At 48.0% G+C, this 13,695-nt stretch overlaps 1 protein-coding gene across 1 annotated transcript in view; it reads left to right on the plus strand.

The window, feature by feature from the left end:
• Positions 1–13,695, plus strand: part of ZSWIM8 (zinc finger SWIM-type containing 8) — a 134,121-nt gene that overhangs the window by 43,530 nt on the left and 76,896 nt on the right. The window contains exons 7-8 of the mRNA XM_040437848.1: positions 34–154; positions 862–1,063. Of these exons, the coding sequence (XP_040293782.1) occupies positions 34–154; positions 862–1,063 (323 nt within the window). The remainder of the gene's footprint in view (positions 1–33; positions 155–861; positions 1,064–13,695) is intronic.

Raw genomic sequence — 13,695 nt, forward strand, 5'->3', positions numbered from 1 at the left:
CTTGATAAGCTTATTGTAGGCTTTTTGATCCAGATCCCACAGCTGGACCCTCTGCCTCTGACCAGAGCACTTGGTACCTGGATGAATCCACTTTGAGTGATAACATAAAGAAGACGCTCCATAAGTTTTGTGGCCCTTCTCCTGTTGTTTTCAGGTAAGTAAATTGAGCCATGGTTATTTGAAGCCTCTCATAAGTTACTAAATGCTATGTTCATTTAGGCTTGGATTAGCTGTTAGGCTTTCACACTAACGAAACCCTGGAGAAAGTGCTAAACGCTTTACTCCACTGACTCATAGAAGTGAAAAGAGAGGTGGTCACGCATGAGCAGCACCACTTCATTCTTGTAGTGGACTTCGAGATCTCGATTTTTGTGATGACTAGGGATCCCAGCAGACAGACCCCCAGCGATCAGACAATTATCCCCTGTCCTGGGGATAGCATATAAGTGTTGTTATTGGGAAAACCCCTATTTTTAGATCAGGAAAAAAAAACATTGGCTAAAGGAGGAAATTGCATAAAGTAGCAAAAGAACCATAACCTGATTAATCCTTCACAACTCCAGCACCCGGAGCTCCCTGCTGGTCTTTGGTTACTTTTCCGCAACTCTACCCATATGCCGCAGCCAGTCGGTGGTCTTGACAGTCTCATGTTGTACACTGCTGAGGCCAGTGATTGGGCAGGTGGGTGGACAAGCATGTCTTCATTGTATCAAAGTAATCAAGTGAGTAATGGTTCTTTTGTTATTTTATGCCATTTCCCACTTCAGGTATGTTTTTTTTCCGAACGCCTTTGATGTGAAGTATTAACTGAATGATAAATGTGTCCTGTAACCTAAGTCTTCTCTTTGTCTAACTAAACAGTGATGTCAATTCCATGTATCTATCATCTACTGAGCCACCTGCTGCAGCAGAATGGGCTTGTCTCCTGCGCCCTTTAAGAGGAAGGGAACCAGAAGGTATTTGGAATCTTCTGTCCATTGTTCGTGAGATGTTCAAGAGACGGGACACGAATGCAGCCCCCTTACTGGAGATCCTCACTGAACAGTGTCTGACGTATGAGCAGGTATATGTTATGACTTAGCTGCTTTCAGAGATATTGGCACTTCAACCCTTAGACCCTGTTTTAGTCATAGTGGATTTGTTGCAGATTTTTGGTGCAGAGATTGATTTGTAATACCCTGAACATCTGACCATAGTATACATTTGATCATGTACTTATACGTGGTCACCATAATGCTGTATAGAACTCTGCTGTTAACCCCTTCCTGCACCATGCCATAAATGTACAGGGTGGCTGTAAACATGTTCGTGCATCATGCCGTACAGTACAGACCAAAAGTTTGGACACACCTTCTCATTCAAAGAGTTTTCTTTATTTTCATGACTATGAAGGCATCAAAACTATGAATTAACACATGTGGAATTATATACATAACAAACAAGTGTGAAACAACTGAAAATATGTCATATTCTAGGTTCTTCAAAGTAGCCACCTTTTGCTTTGATTACTGCTTTGCACACTCTTGACATTCTCTTGATGAGCTTCAAGAGGTATGACATATTTTCAGTTGTTTCACACTTGTTTGTTATGTATATAATTCCACATGTGTTAATTCATAGTTTTGATGCCTTCATAGTCATGAAAATAAAGAAAACTCTTTGAGAAGGTGTGTCCAAACTTTTGGTCTGTACTGTATATTTACGACATAGTGATGACCTCGGCTCCGGAGCCGAGCTGCCACCATTTAGCAGCGGGTGTCAGCTGTAATAGAAACGATCGGAGATGACACAGATTAGTTATTTACTAACCAGTGGTTTACAGAGGGTGGGGTCTTCCTGTGTACCCATCAGGCCCCCTCCATCACTGGCATGGGGTCCATGGCAACCAGAGACTTAACATTGGCTTCCAAGGTTGCTATGTACAGAGGCCAATTAGACCCTGCCAGAGGCGAAATACAGTACCAGTGTAATACTGAAGGTAAAATACATTACAGTACAGAAGTATTGTTATGTATTTCAGAAATGATCAGATGATTATAAGTTTAAAGAGGACCTTACCTGTACTTGATGCTGCCACCCAGTTTTTTTTTTTTTTTTTTAAACATCGCCCCTATGCCCCGCCTGCCTGAAGTTATCGCGCTCAGTATGCTAATTCTGAGCATTGGTACTGGGAGGAGGAGATGCCAGGGTTTCTCAATGGGCGTCTCCTTCTCCCTGGCTGTGCCGCGATCCAATCACAGCGGAGAGCGTCACAGCCAGAGAGAGAGAGAGGTATTTAGCTCCTATAAGTAAAACAGATGAAAGGTCCGCTTTAAGTCCCCTAGTAAAAAAGTAAAAAAATGAATATAAAAAAGCTGATGTCAAGTAAAAGAAATTGTCTTTTTCCCCTTATCCATTATTGGAACAAAGATGAAAAAATATAGTAAACATAATTGGTATCACTGTCTGTAACAACCTGTTCTATAAAATTCTTAGGTTACTTGACCCACGTGATGAACGCTGTAAAAATATCACCTTCCCAAAAAGGTATAAAAAGTCTTATGTACCCTGATATGGTTCTAGTAGAAACTACAGCTCATCCCACAAAAAAAAGACCTCATACAGCTGCTTTGATGGAAAAAGAAAAATGTTATGCTTGTTAGAATATAGTGACAAAAAAAAAAAAAAAAAAAAAAAATAAAAAAAAATTTATAATTAAAAGGGCTTTCCAAGTGTTTAATACCGATAACCTATTTGACCGACTGGTGGGGTCCAGTACCTGGCACCGCCACGATCAGCTGTTTGGTGAGGCAGTGGCGTGTACCAAGCACAGAGCCATCCATTGGTATTGCAGCTCAGCCCCATTCACTTGAATAGAACGGAGCTTTGCCTTGGCCACGTGACTGATAAACATGAAGTGAAGGGCCAAGGCCTCTACAAACAGCTGATTTGGCATTTTGCAATGTGGCCTACAACCTACAACCTGTATGGCCTGAAACGTTGCTATATTAAGTACCTTAAAATACTATGCACGATTTGACTAGACAAATAAATTAACCTCTTCTAAATCACAAGTTTGGAATGCTATCTTGCTTAAAAAATAGGTCCTCAATATTAAATATTCGAGAAAACACCTTTATAAAGTGATTTAATGATGCAAAAGTAGTAAAACATAAAAAAAATACAATCTAAATCCAGTATTATCAGAACTGTATCAACCCACAGAAAAAATGTTGGTGTTATCATAGTCATTTCTACTATTTGCCCTCCACAAAAATGAAATAAAAAGTGATCAAAATGTCACATGTATACCAAAAAGGTCACCAATGGAAACTATAGCTTGTCCTGCAAAAAAATAAATAAAAAGCAATCCTACCACTCCAAACAAAAAAATAAATGATGGATCTTAGAATTTCGCGATAAAAAGAGTTATTTCATGGTGTGAAAGTCATTAATCATAACAAAAACCTATAAATTTTGTAATTTAGTATTGTATTTGTATCACACCACAGAATAAAGTTATCATGTTATTTACCCTGCACAGTGAATTAATAAAGTAATAATACAATCTGACAGAATAGCTTTTATTTGGCTACCCTCCTTAAAACAAATTGGAATAAAAAGTACAAATCACTGCAAAAAATGCACCACAATGATACGCAACTGACAATACTAGCTAATTCCTCAAGCCGATGTCAAAAGCTGAGAACTTTTCCAATATTTTCCAGTCAGGAACATATCGGAGCCCCTCATGCACCACGTCACGGTGTCTCAGCACGCATGGGGTCCTACCACTTAACTACCCGTGGTGTGTGAACAGGGTTTGAACAGTGCTAGAAAACAACTCACAGCCAGACTCTCACATGCCTCCATAGTGGTATCACCAATGCATTGTGAGGTAGACTAAAGCTGCGAGCCGCACCCACAACAGACCATGTGACACAGAAGCCGCACCCACAACAGACCATGTGACACAGAAGCTACCAGGTGCAAAAGAACGTTACCATCACAATGAAGTGGCACATTCCATACACATAAAGACAAAAACTCACTGAAAAAAGTGTCCTAAACGGGTGGAAATTCTCCGAACCCAGACACTGTAGCGTGTCTATAATCGGGGGGCAATTCCTCCGCACGCGGTCCGCAGACAACGGCAATCCCCAGCAAAAAATGCGTACAATGCAAGATGCCGGAGCGGAATAAGAAGTGATCAAAAAGCCATGTTTAACCCAATAAAAACGACAGCTTGTCCTTTAACAAACAAGCCCTCATGCAGCTATATCAACAAAATAAAACTTTTCATGGAACTTAGAATATGGTGACAAAAAAAGGGCCACATGTGTAGCATTTCAGGTAGAAAATGTTTTATTTCTTTGTTTACAGCTGCTGTTTTATTAACTACTGTAAATGGATCAAATTGAAAATCTGCAAAAAAGAAAATTTCTCGCCCAATTCCTTGGGGGACACAGGAAACCTTGGGTATAGCTCATCTCCATAGGAGGCGTGACACTAAGTGAAGACTGTTAAGCCCCTCCTCCAGCAGCTATACCCTCAGCCTGGAGCGAGCGACTACCAGTTTTTTGCTTAGTGTCAAGGAGGCAAGACACTCTCTGCACTGCAGAGCTGCCTTTGCTAAAGATTTTATTTTTTCTCTTTTTATTATTTTCAACTTTTTTCCTTTTTTCAACAGGGACAACAGAGTCGCAAAGACCTCTCTGTTTTCCCGGGGTTGAGCTGCGCCAGTGCCGGCTATCCGCACTGCTGCCTCCCCCACAGAAGAAAAGGAGGACCAGGGCAGCCCAGCTCCCCTGCATCCCGCCAGCACAAGGGTCGCCCGCCTGCAAGCCCCTCTCCAGCTTCCTGCCACTTCGGTGCCAGTGGCTGAAGGGGCGTCCCTGCTGGATGGACTGAGGGTGAAAACGTCGACTGGTGAGGTGGCTATGTAGCCGTTCCAACAACCCCCCCCCCCCCCCCTGTTAGGGTTCTAACTTCTGTGTTCCCTCTGCCTAGCCTTGTCACATTACAAGGCTTACTGTCGGCTTCCCCCCCCTTGTGTGTGGAGCAGGACGGAGCGGTGCTCGTGGGGGAGGGTTTACTGCACGAGTTTACCTCAGGTGCCTTTTGTTATCTCGGCCAGTGCTGCCGCTGTGTTCAGCTGCCGGCTGACTTCTCTTGCCGGCTACCGGTGTGTCATTCGCCGCCGGTGTATAAGGAGGTGGTCGGGGGGCAATATTTTCTCGGCGGCATATTTGTTTGAATCGCGCGCGCGCGAAAGTTCCGGCGGGGGGCGGAGCTTCGTTCCGCTTCTCCTGTACATGTTAGACATTCAGTCGGGGGGGCGGACGTCTTTCTTCCCGCTCCTCGCTGGCCCCGCCTCCTCTTCGTGCCTGCTCTCAGGACGGATCGTTTTTACCTCAGGTTTTACCTCAGGTTTTACCTCAGGATTTGCCGCTGCTGTTGCCACTGCTGTTGCCGCTGCTGTTGTCGTCCGCTCCCACTGTGACCTGGTAGGACTGTTGACCCTTTCTAGCTCTGCAGCCCTCTGGCCTGGACGCTTTTATATTACTTCAGCCAACATGTCTGACCCCTCAGCGCCGGCCGGTCCTTGGTATCACACCTGCACCGCATGTAAGGCGCCCCTCCCTCAAGGGCAGCCTGACCCGCATTGCTCGGCTTGCAAAGCCCCATTACAGGGTCCGCCATCTGTTGTGTCACCCCCTGGCCTATTGGATCCCCCTGACTGGGCTAGATCCCTTTCCCAGGCTGTGGTCAGCCTCTCTAACGTTGTGGGCCGCCTTGCAGAGGTATTGCCCTTATCGCAGCCGGATATTTCCCCTGCTGGGCCCTCCGGGTCCGCTATCTTAGCTGACCCGTCTGAGTCCCTCTCTCCAGGCGACACCTCCAGAGCCCGTCAACCCCAGAAGCGGTCTAGGGCGGAGCGCCTATCATCCTCGGATGCTTCAGTATCACCCCCAAGGGTGCGCTCTCAGTCGGGCCCTTCCTCGATACAGGATATGCCCTCTGAAGGGGAACTAGTTGATTCAGATTGTGATATGGACTCGGCCTTGCCTTCAAAACTGGCTTCTGCTGTGGGCCATCTTATTAACAATATTCGTGATACCTTTAAGATTCACGATGATCCTCCTAATTCTGAAAAAAAACTGTGTTTCCTTTTTTCGCCAAAAACAGACGTCTGCAGTTTTTCCCCTCCACACTGACTTCTCGTCGGTGGTTTCCAAGGCCTGGGCCCGCCCTGATGCCCGTTTTACCCCGCCTAAGAAGTTGGATATCTGTTATCCATTCCCGGCGGATTGCATTACAAACTGGGCGTCACCACCCAAAGTCGACCCCCCGGTGGCCCGTTTGGCAAAAAGCACGGCTATTCCCGTTGCTGATGGCTCTTCCTTACAATCCACTGAGGATCGCCGTATAGAGGCCATTACCAAAGGTATCTTTGCAGCCTCCGGTTCCGCCCTCCAGCCGGTCTTTGCTTCCACTTGGGCTGGAAAAGCGGTTTCAGAGTGGGCTTCTCAGCTGGATCAGGAGCTTGAATCCGACGTCCCTATTCAGGACCTCCGTGCTCTAGCCCAACTTATCGTTCAAGCCGGCAAATTCGTCTGTGAAGCATCCCTTGATGCGGGGGCTCTCATAGCCCGTTCGTCTGCCCTGGCCGTTTCGGCCAGGAGGGAGCTTTGGTTAAAGGTTTGGACGGCGGACTCCACGTCAAAGCGGTCTCTTACTGGCCTTCCCTTTACTGGTTCTCGATTGTTCGGGACCCGCTTGGATGAAATCATATCCGAAGCCACGGGGGGGAAGAGTACGCATCTTCCTCAATCTAGGACTAGGACCACCACTCGAGGCCGTCCCATTTTTTCTCGTTTCAGGTCTTCCCGCAGGGCTCCCGCACCTCGCACCTCTTCAGGTCCATCCCCTAGCTCTGTCCAAGACAGACGGAAGAAACCTTTTTTTCGGACCCAGCCCTCCTGGCGCAAGTCACAGCCTGCTCGCCCTCCCGCGACCAAGCAGAACACTACCTGAAGGTGCGCCCCCACCCGCCCGGGTGGGGGGACGTCTTTTCCTGTTCAGGGACTTCTGGCAGGCGCACGTCTCCGACGCCTGGGCTCTCGAAGTTGTGTCTTCCGGGTACAAACTCGAGTTTACGTCCCTCCCCCCAGTTCGGTTCTTTCGCTCCCGGGTTCCCCGGGATCCCCAAGGGGCGGCCGATTTCTTTACTGCCACTCGCACCCTTCTGGACAAAGGGGTCATCGCTCCGGTTCCCATGGAAGAAAGATTCAAGGGGTTCTATTCGAACCTCTTTGTGGTCCCCAAAAAAGAAGGCTCGGTTCGTCCCATTCTGGATCTAAAACGGTTAAACCGTTTCCTTCGTCTTCAGCGATTCCGGATGGAGTCTCTCACAGGTCGGTGGTGGCCACTCTGGAAAAAGGGGAGTTCCTGGCCTCTATCGACATCCAGGACGCCTACCTTCATATTCCAATCGCTCGGTGTCATCAGTGCTTTCTGCGCTTTGCAGTGGGGTCCGACCACTACAAGTTTGTTGCCCTCCCCTTCGGGCTGGCGACGGCCCCTCGCGTTTTCACAAAGGTCCTAGCCCCTGTCCTCGCCTTACTTCGTTCCAGGGGAGTTTTTCTTCTTCCATATTTGGACGATCTCCTTATCAAGGCACCCTCTCTGTCACTGACATCCGCCAGTGTGGACCTCTCGCTACAAACCTTACGCCGGTTCGGTTGGATTATCAATCTTCCCAAATCCGCTCTTGTTCCATCCAGGCAACTGATCTTTCTGGGGATGCTGCTGGATACAGATGCAGCGGAGGTTCGGCTTCCGTCAGAGAAGCGCCAGCTCCTTCATCGGTCGGTTCGGAGCCTTCTGACCCACCGCCGTCCTTCCTTCCGGTTCAGCATGCGGGTTTCGGGACAGATGGTGTCCTGTTTCGAAGCAATCCCCTACGCGCAGTATCACTCCCGCACCTTTCAGACTGCCATTCTGTCCGCATGGGACAAGTCCCAGGAAAGTCTGGATCAGCACTTTCCCCTTCCCCCCCCAGGTTCGCTCCTCTCTCCTCTGGTGGTTACGGACCCCTCTCCAAGGGAAGTCCTTCCTGCCGATAACTTGGTTGGTGATTACCACCGATGCCAGTCTGCGGGGTTGGGGGGGTGGTGTTTTCTCCTCGGCCCGTACAAGGCACTTGGTCTCCATCGGAGTCCAAACTGCCGATCAACGTTCTGGAGCTGAGGGCGGTTCTCCTTTCACTCCGGCATTGGACTTCGCTGCTTCAGGGTCACCCTGTTCGTGTCCAATCGGACAATGCCACGGCTGTGGCATACATAAATCATCAGGGGGGCACTCGCAGCATGGCGGCGATGAGGGAGGTGTCTCTAATCCTTCGCTGGGCGGAAATTCATGTTCCAGCCATTTCGGCCATTTACATCCCGGGAGTGGACAATTGGGCGGCGGATTTTCTCAGCCGGACGACGATCGACCCGGGCGAGTGGTCTCTGCACCCCGACGTCTTCGAGTCTCTTTGCCTCCGTTGGGGTCGTCCGGACGTGGATCTCATGGCCTCCAGATTCAACCACAAGCTTCCCACCTTCATGGCCAGAACCAAGGACCCGGACGCTTACGGCGCGGACGCGCTCGTCCTTCCCTGGACGGAGTTCTCTCTCCTCTACGTTTTTCCGCCCCTGCCTCTTCTTCCACGAGTCCTTCGGAAGATCGCGGTGGAGGGCACGCCTGCGATCTTAATAGCCCCGGATTGGCCTCGTCGTCCTTGGTACGCCGACCTTATGTTGCTCCTGGCAGACGCCCCCTTGCCTCTGCCTCTAAGAGAAGACCTCCTCTCTCAAGGGCCGATCTTCCACCAGCATTTAGGGTCGCTACGTTTAGCGGCGTGGCTATTGAAACCGCGGTCCTAACGCGGCTTTCTGCTGACGTGGTCCGTACCATGATTCGTGCGCGTAAACCGGCTTCGTCCAGGATTTATTACCGAACCTGGCGGGCCTATTTGAATTTCTGCGAGACCTTAGATGTTCATCCCCTTCGGTTTTCTCTCCCCACGATTTTATCCTTCTTGCAGTCTGGTCTGGACTTGGGTTTAGGTCTCAGTACCCTAAAGGGTCAGATCTCAGCGCTTTCGATCCTTTTTCAGCGACCTCTGGCTCCGCTTGGTCCAGTTAAGACTTTTCTTCAGGGGGTTGCTCACTATGCTCCCCCGTATCGCGCTCCCGTTCCATCTTGGGATCTTAATGTTGTGCTGTCGGCTCTCCAATCTTCTCCTTTCGAGCCTTTGCGCAGGGTTTCCCTTCGCTTGTTGTCTTGCAAAGTTTTTTTCCTCGTTGCCATCACGTCTCTTCGGCGTGTGTCTGAATTGGCGGCACTTTCTTGCGTAGAACCCCTCTTGGTTTTTCACCAGGATAAGGTGGTTCTCCGCCCGGCTCCGGATTTCCTTCCGAAGGTGGTGTCCGCTTTTCACCTGAATGAAGATATTGTCCTTCCTTCTCTGTGCCCGTCCCCGTCTCATCCTCGGGAACGGGATCTTCACCGTCTGGATGTTGTTAGGGCTCTGAGGATCTACTTGGATGTAACTAGACCCTTTTGGCGCTCAGATTCTCTATTTGTGGTTCCGGAGGGTCCGCGCAGGGGGCTGGCGGCATCTAAAGTGGTTATTGCCCGCTTCATCAAGATGGCTATTGCTGAGGCTTACCGTGCTAAGGGCAGGGAACCGCCCTTTGGTGTTACCGCTCATTCTACCAGAGCGGTCGGGGCTTCCTGGGCTCAGCGAAATCGAGCTTCGGCTGAACAATTGTGTAAGGCGGCCACCTGGTCTTCTTTGCACACTTTCACCAAGTTCTACAAGGTGAACACTTATGCATCGGCGGATGCTGCTTTGGGCCGCCTGGTCTTGCAGGCGGCGGTGCCTTAATGCCTATGGTGCTTTAATTCATCTTGGGTTGTGGTCCCTCCCTATTTGTGGACTGCTTTTGTTGTTCAATTTCTTTTATTGAAAAGAGCATAAAAGGACAGTACCTCAAAAGACAAAATCAGCTCGATGACAAGTCGAAGCTGCGTACAATTAAGAGTATACACTCAAATGTTCAACGGTACAGAGAGCAATAATATGCATAGAGGGGTACAACCAGAGGTCAGTCATTACATTAAAGTGTCACAACTTATTCTGATAGCATATGTATAAGAGTAAGCGCTCAGAGGAATACATACACAGATAAACAGGTGACAAAGACGAGGACATACACAGAAAAACAGAGGAGGGGGAAGGGAGAGAAAAGTCCTGACCATAGATATAGAAAGACAAAAGTCGAAATAATAGGTTCCAATTTGAGTGAGCCAGTCTAACAAGAGAAAAATATACCCATTTCAGGTGGAGTAAACTTCCTGATAAAGGGAATAGGGTAGTGAAGATCTGGGGAGGGAGCCAAAATCTCCTCAGGGACTGGCATCATCCCTGTTCAACCAATTTATATATTCGCTAGAACCCTTAAACAAAATCCAGGGAGTCCAGATTTTTAAGAATTTGGTGGAATTGCCCAAGTCCTCCGCCCATAATTCCTCCATTCTATAGATTTTCTCAAAGGTGATTAGCCAGTCCCTAAGGAGAGGGGCAGATGTGGATTTCCAGAACCTAGGTATGACCAGGCGAGCAGCCTGAACAAAAAATCGCAACAGGCCCTTCCTCAGGGTGGAAGTAGAGCCGGGGAACATGGAGAGTAAAGCACCCTCTGGCGTCCACCTAGTAGAACTACCACAAACCAAGTCGTAAAGGTCATTAATGGCCTCCCAGAAAGGTGTAATTCTTTTGCAAAGCCACCAAATATGGGACATATTACCCTCTTCACTACCACATCTCCAACAAGTATTGGGGCATGTAGGAATGAAGGAATGTAGCAGGGCCGGGGTCCTATACCATCTGGATAACACTTTAAAATTATTTTCCTGGAGTCCGCAACTAATAGAAGACTTATAAGAAAGCTCAAATGCCTTTTCCCACTGATCAACAGGAAATGTCTTCCCCAGTTCTCTCTCCCACGCCTTTACAAAGGGTAAGGTGGAGATGGTGTCGTCCTTCCCCTGGAGTAGCCCATAAGCCAGAGACACTAAATGTGTAGGGGGGGATGTTTGAGTGCACAATGATTCAAAAGAGGTAAGATCCCTATCCAGGGCTGATTTGGGGCCTAGAGAGGATATGTAATTTTTAATGCTATTGTACTGCAACCACGCCCCTTGCGACGAACTCTCCGTAAAGAAGGACAGCGGCCGTAAAGATCCTTTCTCCATAACTGAGGATAGAGTAGGATTGCCTGCCAACTCCAAACCCAGAAACGACTTACTTTTCATGCCCATAGGGAAGTCAGGATTATTAAACAGGGGGATTAGGGGACTAGGGGGATGAGTGAGACCAAGTGGTATTGCGATTTTATCCCAACTCTTCAGAACACCCGAGGTCAAGAGGGGGAGGCGTGGGGGTCTTTTAGACCGAGGAATCCAGAGCAGGTTATGTGTTGGAAACCCAACCTCGTATTTCTCAAACTGGATCCACCTCTTAGATTTCCCGTTATGAAACCAATCCAGTATGTATGAGAGGATGGACGCTTTGTGGTAATTTGGCAGGTCTGGGACCCCCGCGCCTCCCCTTGATCTACATCTCACCAAAAATCTCATTCCTATCCTAGGAGAGGAGCCCGCCCAAATAAATTTAAGGAACATAGATCTAAGGGTTCTAAAGAAGGAGACCGGAAGAGGTATGGGGATAGTGCGGAAGAGATACATGATACGAGGGAGAATATTCATTTTGAGCGTATGGATCCTACCAAACCAGGATAATGGGAGCCCCTTCCAATTTTTTAAGTCCTTTCTAATGTCTTCAATAAGGGGAGTAAAATTCAGGAGGAATAAATCAGTCGAGTCAGAGGGAATGACCGTACCCAGGTAAGCTATATGGCGACGCGCCCAACGGAAAGGAAAAGAAGCTTGTAAATTGTTAACCAGGCCCTGGGGTAAGGTGATATTGAGGACCTCTGACTTATGGAGATTAACTTTAAAGTTGCTGAGGTCTCCGAAGGTCGAGAACTCCTTCAGTATATTTGGGAAACCAATTAGCGGGTCTGTGCAGTAGATAAGGAGGTCATCAGCGTATATGGCTATTTTCGACTCCAGGTCTCCCACCTTAAGGCCTTTGATAGACTCATTAGCCCTGAGAGCTCTAGCCAAAAATTCCATGACCATAATGTACAACAGAGGGGAGAGAGGGCACCCTTGTCTGGTGCCATTATGGATACGGAAAGGAGTCGATAGAGATCCATTAACTCGGACCTGGGCGCTAGGGTCGCGGTAAAGTGCTAGAATTCTATGAATCATGCTAGGGCCAAACCCAAACGCCTTCAAGGATTCGTGCAGAAAGGACCACTCCACGCGGTCGAACGCTTTCTCTGCGTCGATCGATAAGAGACACAAGGGCGACCCCAATCTGTTAGCTCTATTAATGATGGCCATAGATCTAATGGTGTTATCACACGTTTCCCTCCCCGGGACAAAGCCCGCCTGATCTACATGAATCAAGGATGATATAAATGGTTTCATTCTGTCCGCAAGAATTTTTGCGTATATCTTTACATCAACATTGATCAGGGATATAGGACGATAGTTGCTACATGTTAACGGGTCTTTCCCCGGCTTTGGTATAACGCATATGTGGGCCATTAGTGCCTGTGGAGGGAAAGACGAGCCGTCTGCTAGGGAGTTACACAATCTGGCGAAGGGAGGGGCAATCTCTTCCAGAAACTGTTTGTAGAAACGAGGCGTAAAGCCGTCGGGGCCTGGACTTTTGCCAACTATTAATCCTTTGATCGTTCTATGGACCTCCAGTTCCGTTATCTCCCCCTCTAGTTCCTCCCTATGTTCAGAGGACAATTTGGGACCGAGTAAGCCAGCCATGTAGTCTCTAATCTTTTTGATTTTGGCATCATTGGAAATATCTGCAAACTTCCCTCTCAGGTTATACAATTCCTCATAATAAGATCGGAATTCCTGGAGTATGTCCCCCGTAGCGTTAATGCGTCCCCCCGATCTACGGTTTAGGGCTGGAATATATGAGGCGTTCGTTTTGGGCCGCAGCATTCTCGCTAGTAATCTACCGCTTTTATCCCCGTGGCCGTAGAAAAGTTTCTGCAACTTATCCCTAGCGCCCAGGTATTTTTGATCAATTATCTTACGGAGAGCTGTACGGGTGTCGCAAAGCTCCTGGAAGTCCTCACTGGACAATGACCCCTTATGTTTCTGTTCTAGATCCGCCAATTTCAGCAATAATGTTTTGATCTCCCCAGCTCTGATTTTCTTAAGTCTAGAAGCGTGCATAATACATCTACCTCTAATAACACATTTTAGGGCCTCCCATTGAATGGTCGGGCTAGAGGGATCATTTACATGATTCAGGGCAAAGTCAGAGAGAGCGGATTTGATGTCAGCTGCACAAACAGGATCTCTGAGTATATTATCATTAAGTTTCCAGGAACCAAATGATCTAGAGGAGTCGCCAATGTCTAGGGTTACCCAGGTCAGGGAATGATCCGAAAATAATGCAGGTTCAATGCCCGCAGCTGGGTGTGAGTCAAGTAGAGAGTGGGAAATGAATATGTAGTCTAAGCGGTGGTATGTGTTATGAGAGGCGGAGAAGAATGTAAAATC

The sequence above is a fragment of the Bufo bufo genome, chromosome 6 (genome assembly GCF_905171765.1).
Source record: "Bufo bufo chromosome 6, aBufBuf1.1, whole genome shotgun sequence".
Classification (NCBI taxonomy): Eukaryota; Metazoa; Chordata; class Amphibia; order Anura; family Bufonidae; genus Bufo; species Bufo bufo.